The sequence below is a fragment of the Muscardinus avellanarius genome, assembly GCF_963383645.1.
Source record: "Muscardinus avellanarius genome assembly, chromosome: 5".
Taxonomy (NCBI): Eukaryota; Metazoa; Chordata; class Mammalia; order Rodentia; family Gliridae; genus Muscardinus; species Muscardinus avellanarius.
In genome coordinates this window covers 139952923-139966640 of record NC_137790.1, presented here as the reverse complement: position 1 = coordinate 139966640, position 13718 = coordinate 139952923, and the positions used below count along the sequence as shown (strand labels likewise).

Below are 13718 nucleotides of genomic sequence, written 5' to 3'. Positions count from 1 at the left end.
GATATGAGAGGCTGGCTAGGTAGAAGCGTCTCTTCATGTACAGTGATGTGCGTGTGTGTCTGTTTAGTGGGGCGTGACTGTAACATGCTTTACTGTGTAACCGTATATAAAGCTATGGGGCTGCAGCTGTGTGTCCATGATGACAGCTCTGTGTGTGGACATGTCTGTGTGTGGCTGTGTGCACAGCTGTCTGTGTGGCTGTGTCCACAGTACAGCATGGGGTCACACGTGTTGGGTGTTACCCACATGTCCAGCTCAGTATGGCCACGTCCGCAGGTGCGTGCACAGCTGGCGTGGAGGCCACACGCCCGTGAGTCATTGCATGTCTTTGGGCTGCGGTGGGATGGTGCGGCTTGCTCCTACAGCCACGTCGTGGGCTTCTTGGGCCGCTGCTCTTTGTGGCCATGTCTGGATGAAGCCGTTGTCTTTTGTGAGGCCTTTGGTGACAGCCCCTTGAGGTCAGTGGGATGGGATCCTCTCACCTCCGCACCCACCTGCCGTCAGCCCTCTGCCTTGGCATCCAGTCGTCATTCACGTACCCCAGAGAACATCACAGGGGGTGCGGGAGAGCAGCCCCTGGCAGAGCGAGCCAAGGCACATGTCTGCCTCCAGCCTTGCCATGGCTTAGCCCTCATCTGCTGCCACGTGCCTTCAGTCCGGCCTGCGTTTGTTTGGGTTTGATGTGTCTGTTGTGTCTCAGAGCAGCATTCCTCCCAGAGCATCCAGAGGCATCGGGTTTCTGTGTCCAGGGAAATAGCCTGTCCTTGTGACCCTCCCCATGCTACATGGAATGGGTTTCGAGGGGCCTGGGCCGGCATTTTCTTTAGCACACATCTGAGCTGGACTCGTCCCTCTGACACCTGTGGAGGAAAGGGCAGTGCCTGGGAGTGGGGGGCCGCGGCCCCTTAGCACCTGTTGGGGTATGTGTGTGCTGGTGCAGACTGGCAGCTGCCCTTGCCCCACGTCCTAAAGCACAGCCCAGCGCCTGGCCCAGGGGCACCCTCCCCATCCCGCTGTGGGAGGGAAGAGTCAAGAACATCTCAGAGCTGTCCTCCCCCTGCTGGGGCTCTAGCTCGCTCCCTCCCACGCCACAGCCACTCCAAGGAGCCTGTCCTCGGCCCCCTCCCCTCCCGGTCCCCCGCCAGCCCCAGCAGGTCCCTTGGCCGACCCTCCTGCCAAGCACCCTGCAGGTTCATATCTCTTTGACATACGCGCCCTTTGTACACAGTAGCAGGGGAGCAGTGGGGGCAGGACGGGTGCTTTAAAGGCCATCTGCAGGAAGGGGGCCATCCTCTGACCTCCCCCCTCCAGCCTCCTCTGACCCAGGCCCTGCTCTCATAGGGCCTGCTATGTGAACTGGGCTGCAGCTGCTGGGTGAAGGGAATGGATGTGAGGACTGGGGCAGACCCGGGCCGGAGGGCAAGGACTCCACTTACCCCTGCCTATCCCCCATGGCAGCAGCCCCCGGCCGCATCCCCGCTCTGGCGGAGGGGGAGCCCTCTCTGGTCTCACGGACTTCCCCATCCCCGTTCCCGCTGCTCCCTAGGACGCAGTCTGACTGCTGGCGAAGGGGCCTTAAGACACCTGCTCCAGCGCAGAGCAGGAGCACGGGGATTCAGCACCACGCCGCGGACAGCTCCTGGCTAGAAACCCAGAGCGGTCTGAACCTGGTGGGTCCGAAGCCGGGGAGGCGGGAGGCCAGGTTGGGAGGGGGCTGGCGGGGAAGGGCGGAGGAGGGGCCGGGGGCGGGGCGGCCACGGTTGAAAGCAGCGGGCGGAGAGCAGAGCGGAGCAGAGCCAGCCAGAGAGCCAGCGAGCGGAGCCGAGCCCGCGCCCCTGCTCCCCGGCGACTCTCCGCGCAGAGCTGGGCGGCCAGGTAGGGCGAGCTCGTGGTGCCGTTGGTCCTGACCCCACGTTCTGGGGGCCCCACGAGCCCTCGAGTTCTGGGGTCGGCGTGAGGCGGTGCCTTCTGGGAGCTCCGGGGAGCGGGAAGACAGCCCTGGCCATCCCGCCTTTCCTCCCCAGAAAATGCACACCCTCCTCTGCCCCTCCTGCTCCAGTGTCCTCTGGTCCTTCTTTCTGTCTGTACCTCTTCTTTGTCTCAGCCTCTCGGGGTCTCTTGCCCCTTAACCAGATTTTTGTGGCCCTGGCCCCTGGCTGCGGAGTCCAGGATTCTGGCCCCTTCCCTGCCTCTGGGCTTCCGTCTGGGCCTCCTGGCGCTCAGCCCTCATCTGGGTCCCTGCCCCGTCTGTGTTGCTCTTCACCCGGCTTCTCTCTCCTGGTGCCGGGTTGAGCCGATTCTTTGGGGTGCCTGCAGAGTCTCAGTCCCCCTGCCCTGGGGCACTGTGGGGGCAGAGTGAGGCGCCCTGTCTCTGTGGCCAGGACACGAGGTCCTTGAAACTAGTTGCGGTCCTCTTCAGCCTCAGTTTCCTGTTCTGGGGAAAGATATACGTTCCTCTCTGAGCCTCCCTGAGCCTGCATGATTGTAGAAGCTGGTGTGGGGCCGATGTTTGGGAAGGCAGCGGGGTACAGATGACAGTACACGGGATAGATGAGGGAGGGGGTGAGTCTCTAAGGGCCAGGGTGCTCAGAACCCCGAGGTTGAGGAGAGGGAGCTGGAATTGACTTTCTCTGCTGGGTTCGGAGTGGAAACGGAGACAAAGTCTCAAACAGCATTCTGCACGGAGCTGGCCCTCAGCACCGTGTGGAGATCTGACCAGATGAGTTGCCCTCGACCTGTGATACACATGTCCATCCGTCTCTCTTTGTCCTGCGCCTCAGGACGGGGGCTCACTTTGGTGGCTTCCCTGGGGCCAGCCTCTCTCTTGCTGTCTCACTCGGGGGTTAGGGTCTCCACTTCTTTCTCAGGAGATTCTGGGGAACACCCTTGGGTGTTCAGCCCTAGGGCTCCAGTGTCCCTAGGGTTGGAGAATGTTCCTTAGAGACTCTTCCTTCCCTCTTCCCTGGTGGGTCCTCAGACAGCGGTGCCCCCTCTCTGGAAACCCTCTCTGGTAGGCTCTGGATGGAAACTGGATCCCTGACTTTGTAACCCAGACAGCCCCTGCTGCAAAGGCACTGACCTCGTGGTCCTGTGAAGTTTGTATAGAGTCTTGTACTCTTTTCCTATCTGGTCCTGGGATTGAGCCTCAGGGGCATCCTACCTGTGAGCTACATTGCCCCCCCCCCACCATCATTATTATTTTGAAACAAAGACTCACTAAGTTGCTGAGGTTATCCATGAACCTCCGATCCTCCTGTCTCAGCCTTCCAAGTATTAAGATTACAGGCATGTGCCGCCACACCCAGCTTTGGACACCCTTTGGTTTGTAGAGGGCTTGGCATTGGCTGGAGTTGTCTGTCCTCTGCCTGGGCCTCTGCTCCCTGCCTCTCTTTGTCTGTGGAGTTTGTAGGGGCACAGGGCCCATCTCCAGCCCATTTCGGAGCAAGGCTGAGGGGCCTAGGGAGGCATCGCAGGAGCTTCTCAGCCTAGTTAGAGCACCGCCCTCTCCACGGAGCACCTGAGGAAGGAGGGGGAGGGCGGAGGCAGAGGGGAGGCTGGGAGAAAGCAGGGCTTCCAGTCTCGGCTTCCACTTTTCCCTGTCTGCCTGTCTCTCTGCAGGAGCTGGGTCCCCTCTCACCTCTCTTGCTGTCTGTCTTTCCTGGCCCCCGTTACCCCTCTCTCTGCCTCTGCTGCTTCTGCCCTTACCCCCGGAGACCCAGGTCTGCTGGACCCCTCCACCCCTTGGGGCCATGGGATCGCTGCTGGGGCTCCTGGCACTGCTGCTGCTGTGGGGTGCTGTGGCTGAGGGCCCAGCCAAGAAGGTGCTGACCCTGGAGGGTGACCTGGTGCTGGGTGGGCTGTTCCCGGTGCACCAGAAGGGCAGCTTGCCGGAGGAGTGCGGTCCTGTCAACGAGCACCGGGGCATCCAGCGCCTAGAGGCCATGCTTTTCGCACTAGACCGCATCAACCGCGACCCCCACCTGCTGCCCGGCGTGCGCCTGGGTGCCCACATCCTCGACAGCTGCTCCAAGGACACGCACGCCCTGGAGCAGGCTCTGGACTTTGTGCGCGCCTCCCTCAGCCGGGGAGCCGACGGCTCACGCCACATCTGCCCCGACGGGTCTTACGCCACCCACGACGATGCTCCCACTGCCATCACTGGGGTCATCGGCGGCTCCTACAGTGACGTCTCCATCCAGGTACACAGAGGCTCCGCGGGGGCGGGAGGGAGGCTGCAGGTGCTGACCCAGGGTTTTCCCTGAGTGCTGGCTCCGGGCTGCTGCACTCACTGGAGGGGGACCGGCAGCCTCTTTTTACTCGCTTTTTATAGAAGGCTAAGAAAGTGCCCCTGTCACTTATGGGGGTCGGTTTCTACAGAATGTGTAAGAGAAACTACCCTAAGGGAAAAAAGATAAAAGAGCTACACACACACACACACACACACACACACACCCTAATGTTGGATAACCTGAGGCTGAATGGCCCGGCCTCTGGGTTGGTATCCTGGCTTCCCCACGCACTGACTGCATGGCCCCAGGAGGGGTAGAACGCTTGCCTAGCATGTCTGAGGTCCTGGGTTCAATCCCCAGTACTGCAAAATAAGTAAATAAATAAATAGGATTCAACACATTCTACTTTTAGGTTGGTAATGAAATTTTGATGAGGGCCAGCCAGGCCATAAGGACACACCCAATATTAGCTGGGCATCATTATTTACTATTATTTTTTGGCGCTGGGCATTGAACCCTGGGGCATTTTACCTCCAAGCTACATGCCCAGTTCTTTGGATTAATTTTTTATTTTGAAACAAGGTCTTACTAAACTGCCGTGGGTCTCACTGCATTGCCGAACCTTGAACCTGGCCTCGAACCTGAGATCCTCCCGCCTCCGCCTCCCAAGTCCTGGGATCATAGGTGTACCCCGTGGCACCTGACCGATACTATTGTTATTAACCCATGTTATAGATCAGGAAACTGAGGCTGGGGATGGGTGGGAGTTTCCTACCTAGTGATGTCTTCAGGGGCCTCTGGAGCATCAACTTAATAAGATTGTTTCAAAATAAAATTAAAAGCAAGGGCTGGGGGTATAGTTTGGAGGCAGAGTGCTCCTGGGTTCACTCCTTCCTCTACAGTCCTCTTTAGGGCCTCATGCATTTATCTCCAGGAGCCTGTAACCTCTTTCCCATCCCAAGCTCATGCGTCCAGTGGCGGGGCCGCGTCCAGTGGCGGGGCCGCGTCCAGCCTTCCAGCCCCGTCTCTCTTGCTCATGGCCCTATCAACTTCTTGTGCCAGGTGCATGGTCTTCCGGGTACCCGCCTTTTTATCTGCTCGGCAGCTTCGTAAGGCCAGGTTGAGAAACTCAGGCTTAGTACCCCCTTCTCCCCAGGTTTCCTTGGCTTCCCACCCATGCCTCTGGTCCCGGTGTGGCCCCTGGGGGACCCTGAGGCCTCAGCCCAGGGGAAGAGATTTCCTACCCCCATGCAGAAGACTCATCAAATTAAGATTCTGGCCTTTACTCCCAGTACTTGGGGGGCTGAGACAGGATCCAGGTGTGAAGGCATGTCAACTACTCAATGAGACCCTGTTTCAAAATACGTAGTTCACAGTAACCTAGCGAGATCCTGTTTCAAAATAAAAAATCAAATAAAGTGGAGATATAGCTTGGAGGCAGAATATCCCTGGGTCTAATCCTCAGTTCCACAAAAAAATAAAAAATAAGGACAGGACAGGACAGTCTGAGCTCTAGGCCAGTGGTCCTTGTCCTGGCTCTGACTCCAGCCCCCTGGGGGAATCCTTTCTTTTGCTATGCTTGTGCACAAGTATATAATCCTTTCTTGTGCTGTACGCCTGGTGAAATTCTGGTCTTTAGAAGGAGAGGGAGCCCGCAAGGCCATCCCAGGACTGTGGACTCCACGGTTCACCAGATGTGGGGTGCGGCCATCTCTGACCCTTGCCTTCTCTCCCCCTCTCCCAGGTGGCCAACCTCCTGAGGTTATTTCAGATTCCGCAGATCAGCTACGCCTCCACCAGCGCCAAGCTGAGCGACAAGTCCCGCTACGACTACTTCGCCCGCACCGTGCCCCCGGACTTCTTCCAAGCCAAGGCCATGGCTGAAATCCTCCGTTTCTTCAACTGGACCTATGTGTCCACCGTGGCGTCTGAAGGGGACTACGGTGAGACGGGCATCGAGGCTTTCGAGCTGGAGGCCCGAGCCCGCAACATCTGCGTGGCCACGTCGGAGAAGGTGGGCCGCGCCATGAGCCCTGCGGCCTTCGAGGGTGTGGTGCGAGCCCTGCTGCAGAAGCCAAGCGCTCGCGTGGCCGTCCTGTTCACCCGGTCTGAGGATGCCCGTGAGCTGCTCGCTGCCGCCCAGCGCCTCAACGCCAGCTTCACCTGGGTGGCCAGCGACGGCTGGGGGGCCCTGGAGAGCGTGGTGGCCGGCAGCGAGGGAGCTGCGGAGGGCGCCATCACGATCGAGCTAGCCTCCTACCCCATCAGCGACTTCGCCTCCTACTTCCAGAGCCTGGACCCTTGGAACAACAGTCGGAACCCCTGGTTCCGGGAGTTCTGGGAGCAGAGGTTCCGCTGCAGCCTCCGGCAGCGGGAGTGTGCCGCCCACTCCCTGCGGGCCGTGCCCTTTGAGCAGGAGTCCAAGATCATGTTCGTGGTCAACGCCGTGTACGCCATGGCCCACGCCCTGCACAACATGCACCGCGCCCTCTGCCCCAACACCACCCGCCTGTGCGGCGCCATGCGGCCCGTCAACGGGCGCCGCCTCTACAAGGACTTCGTGCTCAATGTCAAGTTTGACGGTAATAGTACTGGCCAATATTAATAGTACTGGCCAATATCCGCCAGCTTGCAGGTGCTCAGAGGATGGGGAGGGGCGCGGGGCTGGAGGGTCCATCACTTGGCTAAGAAAACAAAGTACATGAGCCGGGCATGGTGGTTGCACGCTTGTAGTAACAGGATTCGGGAGGCTGAGACAGGAGGATGGCGGTTCGCGGACAGCCTCAGCTACTTAGCGAGGCCCTTGGCAACTCAGTGAGACCCTGTTTCAAAATAAAGAATAAAAAAATAGGGCTGGGGGTATAGCTTGGAGGTAGAATGGCCCTGGGTTCCATCTCCAGTGCCACACAACAACAACAGAACCAGGGCTGGGGATGTAACCCTGAGGTAAAATGCCCCTGGGTTCCATCCTCAGTACCTACTGCAAAAAAAAAAAAAAAAGAAAGAAAGAAAGAAAGAAAGAAAGAAAGAAAAGAAAAGAACAAGAAAGGATTCCCCCAGGGGGCTGGAGTCAGAGCCAGGACAAGGACCACTGGTCTAGAGCTCAGACTGTCCTGTCCTGTCCTTATTTCTTATTTTTTTGTGGAACTGAGGATTAAACCCAGGGATATTCTGCCTCCAAGCTATATCTCCACTTTATTTGATTTTTTATTTTGAAACAGGATCTCGCTAGGTTACTGTGAACTAGCCTCGAACCTGTGATCCGCCAGTGTCAGCCTCCTAAGTACTGGAATGACAGCCAGGTGCCCCTGCACCCGGCTCTTGTTTGCCTTTATTTTCTCTTCTCTGTGCAGTACTAGAGATCAGACCCCGGGCCTTGGACATGCTAGGCAGGCTCTCTAACCCTGAGCTACATCTCTATATTTAGAGACAGGGTTTGGATAAGTGACGTAAGCCGCTGGGCGCGGTGGCGCACGCTTGTTATCCCAGCATTCGGGAGACTGAGACAGGAGGATCGCGGTGCGTGGACAGCCTCAGCTACTTACTGAGGCCCTTTGCAACTCAGTGAGACCCGGTTTCAAAATTAAAAAGAATAAAACAAATAGGGCTTGGGGGTGTAGCTCGGAGGTATGGTGGCCCTGGGTTCCATCCCCAGTACCACAACAAAAGTAAATAAATAAATAAATAAATAAATAAATAAATAAATAAATAAATAAATAAGTGGCCCAGGCTGACCTGGAACTTGTGATCCTCCTGCCTCGGCCTCCCGAGTTGCTAGGATTGCAGGTATGTGTCCCCTGAAGTCCCACTTTCTAAGACCCTTCCAGAAAGCAGACCTCGGTCTGGCCCTGCCATCTCGAGGGTCTCTGGCTCCCACCTGGGCCTTGCCCTCTATTTCCTGACTCCTTATCTCTCCGGCTCTGGACACCGGAGCCCCAAGTCCATTCTCAGGCCGCAGTGAATGTGTGAACCAGGGCGGGTTGAGGGGGGAATGGTGTTCTATTCATGGAGAACTTTTCTATTCCTAGTCTTGATTTTCTATGCAAAGCAGCCAAAGAGTCCTGAAGGCAAGAGTTAAAGTACCTGCTTGCAGAATGAGTTGGGAATCTTCCCTTTCTGGAAGGATCATTGTAGAAGCTGCGGGAGCAGCCGCTGGACTGACCTGGCTTGGGAGCACGGGCCCAGGGTCAAGGCCAAGAGCAGTCATTCTTGGGTTGTATGAGCCATGGTTTGTAGGAGCCCCATGGATACCAAAATCTGGAGTTTTATTATTGTTATTATTATTGTTATTGTTTATTATTATTATTTTATTATTATTATTATTATTAGTGGTGGTGGTACTGGGGATGGAACCCTTCTACCTCCAGGCTACACTCCCAGATCTAGTTTTTATATTTTATTTGAAAACAGGGTCTCTTAAGCCAGCAACGCTGGCTTCAAACCTGCGCGATCCTCCTGTCTCCGCCTCCCAAGCACGGGGATTACAAGCATGCGCCACCACACCCGGCCTAAAATCTGGGGTTTAAAAAAAAATTTGTTTTAATTTTTCCATTTTGAAACAGGTTCTCACTAAATTGCTGTCCTTGAGCCTGCAATCCTCCTGTCTCAGCCTCCCAAGTACTAGGATTACAGGCACGTGTCACCACGCTTGGCTTAGGGATATTTATCTTTAATTTAAAATGCTGTAGTATTTGTATATAACCTACATGTGTGCTCCTGTATACTTTAAATAATCTCTAGATTATTACAATATATAATACAATATAAGTGTCACATAAATAGGTGGTATAGCATATCTAGGCAATAATAACAAGGAAACATGCCTGCACCTGCTAGGTATCATAGCAGTGATCCGAGGCTTAACTGGATTTTGAAAAGCATAGTTTTTGATTCTGGGTTGGTTCACTCTGCAGCGATGGAGCCTGTACAAGCTGTAATTCCAACAAGACTGACATTTAGAATTATGGTAGCATCAGAGTAGAGGTTAAGGTGTTGGAGCCTGGAGTTTGATTGAGTTGATGTCAAGAGCAAGGCTATATTCAGCCTGCTGGGCTGGGTGGAATTCTTTATGGTCAGGCTAGGGCTGAATTTCGAGAACTTCGAGACTGGGTGGGAAGAGTAGGGGCGGGGGGCGCTTGGCTTTGAGTCAGCCGCACCATTCACTCATGGGCCCTTAGGAACATCTAGGGCCTCACTAAGTCGATGAGGCTGGCCTTGAACCTGCGGCCCAAGGGTTCTCTGGGTTGTTTGAGGAGAGGGCTGGGGGGGGGTGGTATTGTGATAAAGTTGGATCCCAGGTTGGCAAGTGTGGGAGACTCGGCCGGAGGTTGAGCTTGGCAAGTTGTGGCTGGGAACTGGTATAGGTGTTGGATTTGTGGGAGGCCTAGGCTTTAAGGCTGGGCTTTCACTTGGGGTTTACGGTTGGTGAGGGCTGAGGTTTGATGCTAGAGTTTATGGGTACAGTTTCTTGTAAGTGCTCCTTTAGAAAAGTGGCAGGGATCACCCCAATATGATGTATGAATATAATACACCAATAAAAATTTTTTAAAAAAGAAAAAAAAAGAAAAGTGGCAGGGAACCAGGTGTGATAGTGCGCACTTACAATTCTGGTTCTTTGGAGGCTGAGACAGGAGGTCACAGGCTGAAGGAATACTTCAGCAACCTAGTGAGACTCTGTTTCGAAATAAAATATACTAATTATTATATTATCTATATATTATTTTATATACTTAATATATTATATGTATATAATATAATTATAAAAGGTTATATATTCTATAATATATAAAAATATATATTATAAGCCGGACGTGGTGGCGTACGCTTGTAATCCCAGCACTTGGGAGGCTGAGACAGGAGGATCACACAGGTTTGAAGCCAGCCTCATCTGCTTAGGCTCTCAGCAACTTAGTGAGACCCTGTTTTCAAATAAAATATAAAAATAGGTCTGAGAGTGTAGCCCAGATGTAGAAAGCCCTTGGGTTCCATCCCCAGTAACAAAAGAAAGAAAATAAACTATATATATATATATTATATGTAGTTATATATATTATATATATATATATATATATATATATATTTGTACATATATAGAGATAGATAGCTGGGGGTGTAGCTCGGAGGTAGAATACCCTGGGTTCAATTTCCATCACCACCAAAAAAAAAAAAAAAAAAGAGTAGCTGGGTCCAGATGGCATGGTATTGGGTGAAGACTGGAAGCCTCAGTGGTGGCCCTAGCTCATGTGAGGGTGTGGGTGGAGGTCCTGTGGGCTCACCCACCATGCGTCCTTCCCTCCCCGCCCCAGCCCCCTTCCGCCCGGCCGACACCCACAACGAGGTCCGCTTCGACCGCTTTGGCGACGGCATCGGCCGCTACAACATCTTCACCTACCTGCGGGCAGCCAGCGGGCGCTATCGCTACCAAAAGGTGGGCTACTGGGCGGAGGGCCTGACGCTGGACACCGGCCTCATCCCCTGGGCCTCACCCTCGGCCGGGCCCCCGCCCGCCTCCCGCTGCAGCGAGCCCTGCCTCCAGCACGAGGTGAAGAGTGTGCAGCCGGGCGAGGTGTGCTGCTGGCTGTGCATCCCTTGCCAGCCCTACGAGTACCGGCAGGACGAGTTCACCTGCGCCGACTGCGGCCTGGGCTACTGGCCCAACGCCAGCCTCACGGGCTGCTTCGAGCTGCCCCAGGAGTACATCCGCTGGGGCGACGCCTGGGCGGTGGGGCCCGTCACCATCGCCTGCCTGGGCGCCCTGGCCACGCTCTTCGTGCTGGGCGTCTTTGTGCGGCACAACGCCACCCCGGTGGTGAAGGCCTCGGGCCGGGAGCTCTGCTACATCCTGCTGGGCGGCGTCTTCCTCTGCTATTGCATGACCTTCGTCTTCATCGCCAAGCCGTCCACGGCCGTGTGCACCCTGCGGCGCCTCGGACTGGGCACGGCCTTCTCCGTCTGCTACTCGGCCCTGCTCACCAAGACCAACCGCATCGCGCGCATCTTCGGCGGGGCCCGGGAGGGCGCCCAGCGCCCGCGCTTCATCAGCCCCACGTCGCAGGTGGTCATCTGCCTGGCGCTGATCTCGGGCCAGCTGCTCATCGTGGCCGCCTGGCTGGTGGTGGAGGCGCCGGGCACGGGCAAGGAGACGGCGCCCGAGCGGCGGGAGGTGGTGACTCTGCGCTGCAACCACCGCGACGCCAGCATGCTGGGCTCGCTGGCCTACAACGTGCTGCTCATAGCCCTCTGCACCCTCTACGCCTTCAAGACCCGCAAGTGCCCCGAGAACTTCAACGAGGCCAAGTTCATCGGCTTCACCATGTACACCACCTGCATCATCTGGCTCGCCTTCCTCCCCATCTTCTACGTCACCTCCAGTGACTACCGGGTGAGCCGCCCGCGGAGGGGAAGGGGCGGGCGCCGGGCTCTCCGTGTGCTGGGATCTCATTCCGTCCACTCATACCAGGAGCTGCGAGAGGCAAAATGGTGACTTAGAGGCCCCCGGGGTTACGGGGTCCCAGGAGAAGGCGGGGGGTGGTGGTGGACTCATGGCCAGGGAGGGGGGAGGTCAGGTGAGACAGCGAAGACGGGACTCGGGTGCCGTCCCCTAGCCTGGAATGGGTGCAGATAGCCGCTGTGCTGAAGGTGCGGCTGCAGAGGGGTGGCAGGTGAAGGAAGCCACGAGGAGGAGCTGCACGGCGCAGGGTTGCCGCAGGTTAAAGCGTGGAGGCCACTCCGGCGGTGGCTTCCACAAACACGGTCCCAGCTGGTGCTTAGTGCCTCCATGGGTGTCCTCAGCCCCGAGGGGCGACAGCTCCTTTGGGTGGGGTGGTCAGGAAAGGCCTCTTGGGGGCGGTGGCAGGGAGCTGAGCTCTCATGACGAGGCCCCTTGGCTAAGCCTCAGGACTCAGTCAGCTCCAGGACACTCTGTTTTACTGATGAAGAAATAGGACGAGGGAGGGCGAGCCCTGCGAGGGCCGCTCGGCTGGGAGTGAAGAGTGGGTCTGAGTGGCGAGCACGGAGGGGCAGAGACCTGTGCGAGCTCTGGCCAGCTGCTTTCCCTAGGCCAGAGGCGTGGTGGCCGGGGGCGGCTCAGCAGCGCTCTGCTTGCACCTGCTGGGCCACCTGCTTGCGTGGTGGAGGCCAGGGTTGGGGCGGGCATCTGCTCTGACTCAGCCTGCATTAGCATATAATTTGCCTTTGCATCCAATCATAGCTAGGGACTCATCAGGGGCATACACACCCACGGTATCCAACCATGCGTGCACAGACACACTTGTGCACAAACACACTTCTGTACCCATGTGCACACACACATATCCCCATATGTACACACAAGTGTGTGTATACATCCTGGCACACACACACACACACACACACACATTTCCTTGCCTAGACACATGTCCATACCACTGTATATCCCAACTCTCCTCCAAACACTTGCACACACGCACACCTGTACCCTCACTACCACACATCCATACATAGATACTCTGCACCGACATGCATGCACTCTATTCCAGCACCTCTTCCACACCTGCACACACCCCTGGATTTAGATGCACACTGTGTGTTCACCCTCACAGACGGAACGCTGGGGTCCCTAGGTAAGCATCTCCTGGCACCAGTGCCGGAACAGAAACTTCCTTCCTGGAAATCCCTGGGGTCTTGGCAAAAGCATGCTGGCTGTCTCCCCTGCGCCCTGCCCAGCCTGGGCAGGGGTCCTGGGGCCGGGCCCAGGCCTCTGGGACAGGCACCCTTGACTGCCTGCTCGCCCGCTCGCCCACAGGTGCAGACCACCACCATGTGCGTGTCGGTCAGCCTCAGCGGCTCCGTGGTACTCGGCTGCCTCTTTGCACCCAAGCTGCACATCATCCTCTTCCAGCCGCAGAAGAACGTGGTGACCCACCGCGCGCCCACCAGCCGCTTCGGCAGCTCTGCCGCCAGGGCCAGCACCAGCGTCAGCCTCGGCCAAGGTTAGCATCCCCAGCCGTGCCCTGGGGGTCCTCTCCCAGGCTGCTGAGATTCCTCGTGGGGGGGCGGTCCTCAAGATGACCCGGACGCCCGCGGTGGCATGGGATGCTTCCCTCCCTGGTCCTACCTCCTGCTATCTGCCCCCATGGGGGACCTCGGCCCCAGCCCTGACCTCTGGCTTCCTTCCCTAGGGTCTGGTTCCCAGTTTGTCCCCACCGTTTGCAACGGCCGTGAGGTGGTGGACTCAACAACTTCCTCGCTTTGAAGACCCCACGCTCCTGCCCTGACATGGCTGCTCCAGGAAGCCGGGCAGACCGTGTCCACGGCCAGCCAGGAGGAAGCTGGCTGGAGCCGCGCAATAACGCCCACCCGAGCCCACCCCACAGCCAGTTGCCCACCCGCTTGCCCCAGCCCTTCAGAGTCGGGAGTCAGGGTCCTCGGCTGGGGAGCCTCCGCCCTGGCCGCGGGCTGCCCTTGCAGCCGTGTCCCCTGCTGGCCAGGCCCAGGTTCAGAGGAGGGAGA

General features: G+C 56.9%; 1 protein-coding gene across 1 annotated transcript; it reads left to right on the top strand.

The window, feature by feature from the left end:
• Positions 1–3749: 3749 nt before the first annotated feature.
• GRM2 (glutamate metabotropic receptor 2) lies at positions 3750–13461 on the top strand (the record flags this gene model as incomplete). The annotated part of the gene is made up of 5 exons (XM_080695557.1): positions 3750–4199; positions 5974–6811; positions 10535–11610; positions 13012–13198; positions 13388–13461. 5 exons carry the CDS (start codon positions 3750–3752, stop codon positions 13459–13461), a joined length of 2625 nt encoding a protein of 874 aa, XP_080551683.1.
• Positions 13462–13718: the final 257 nt, after the last annotated feature.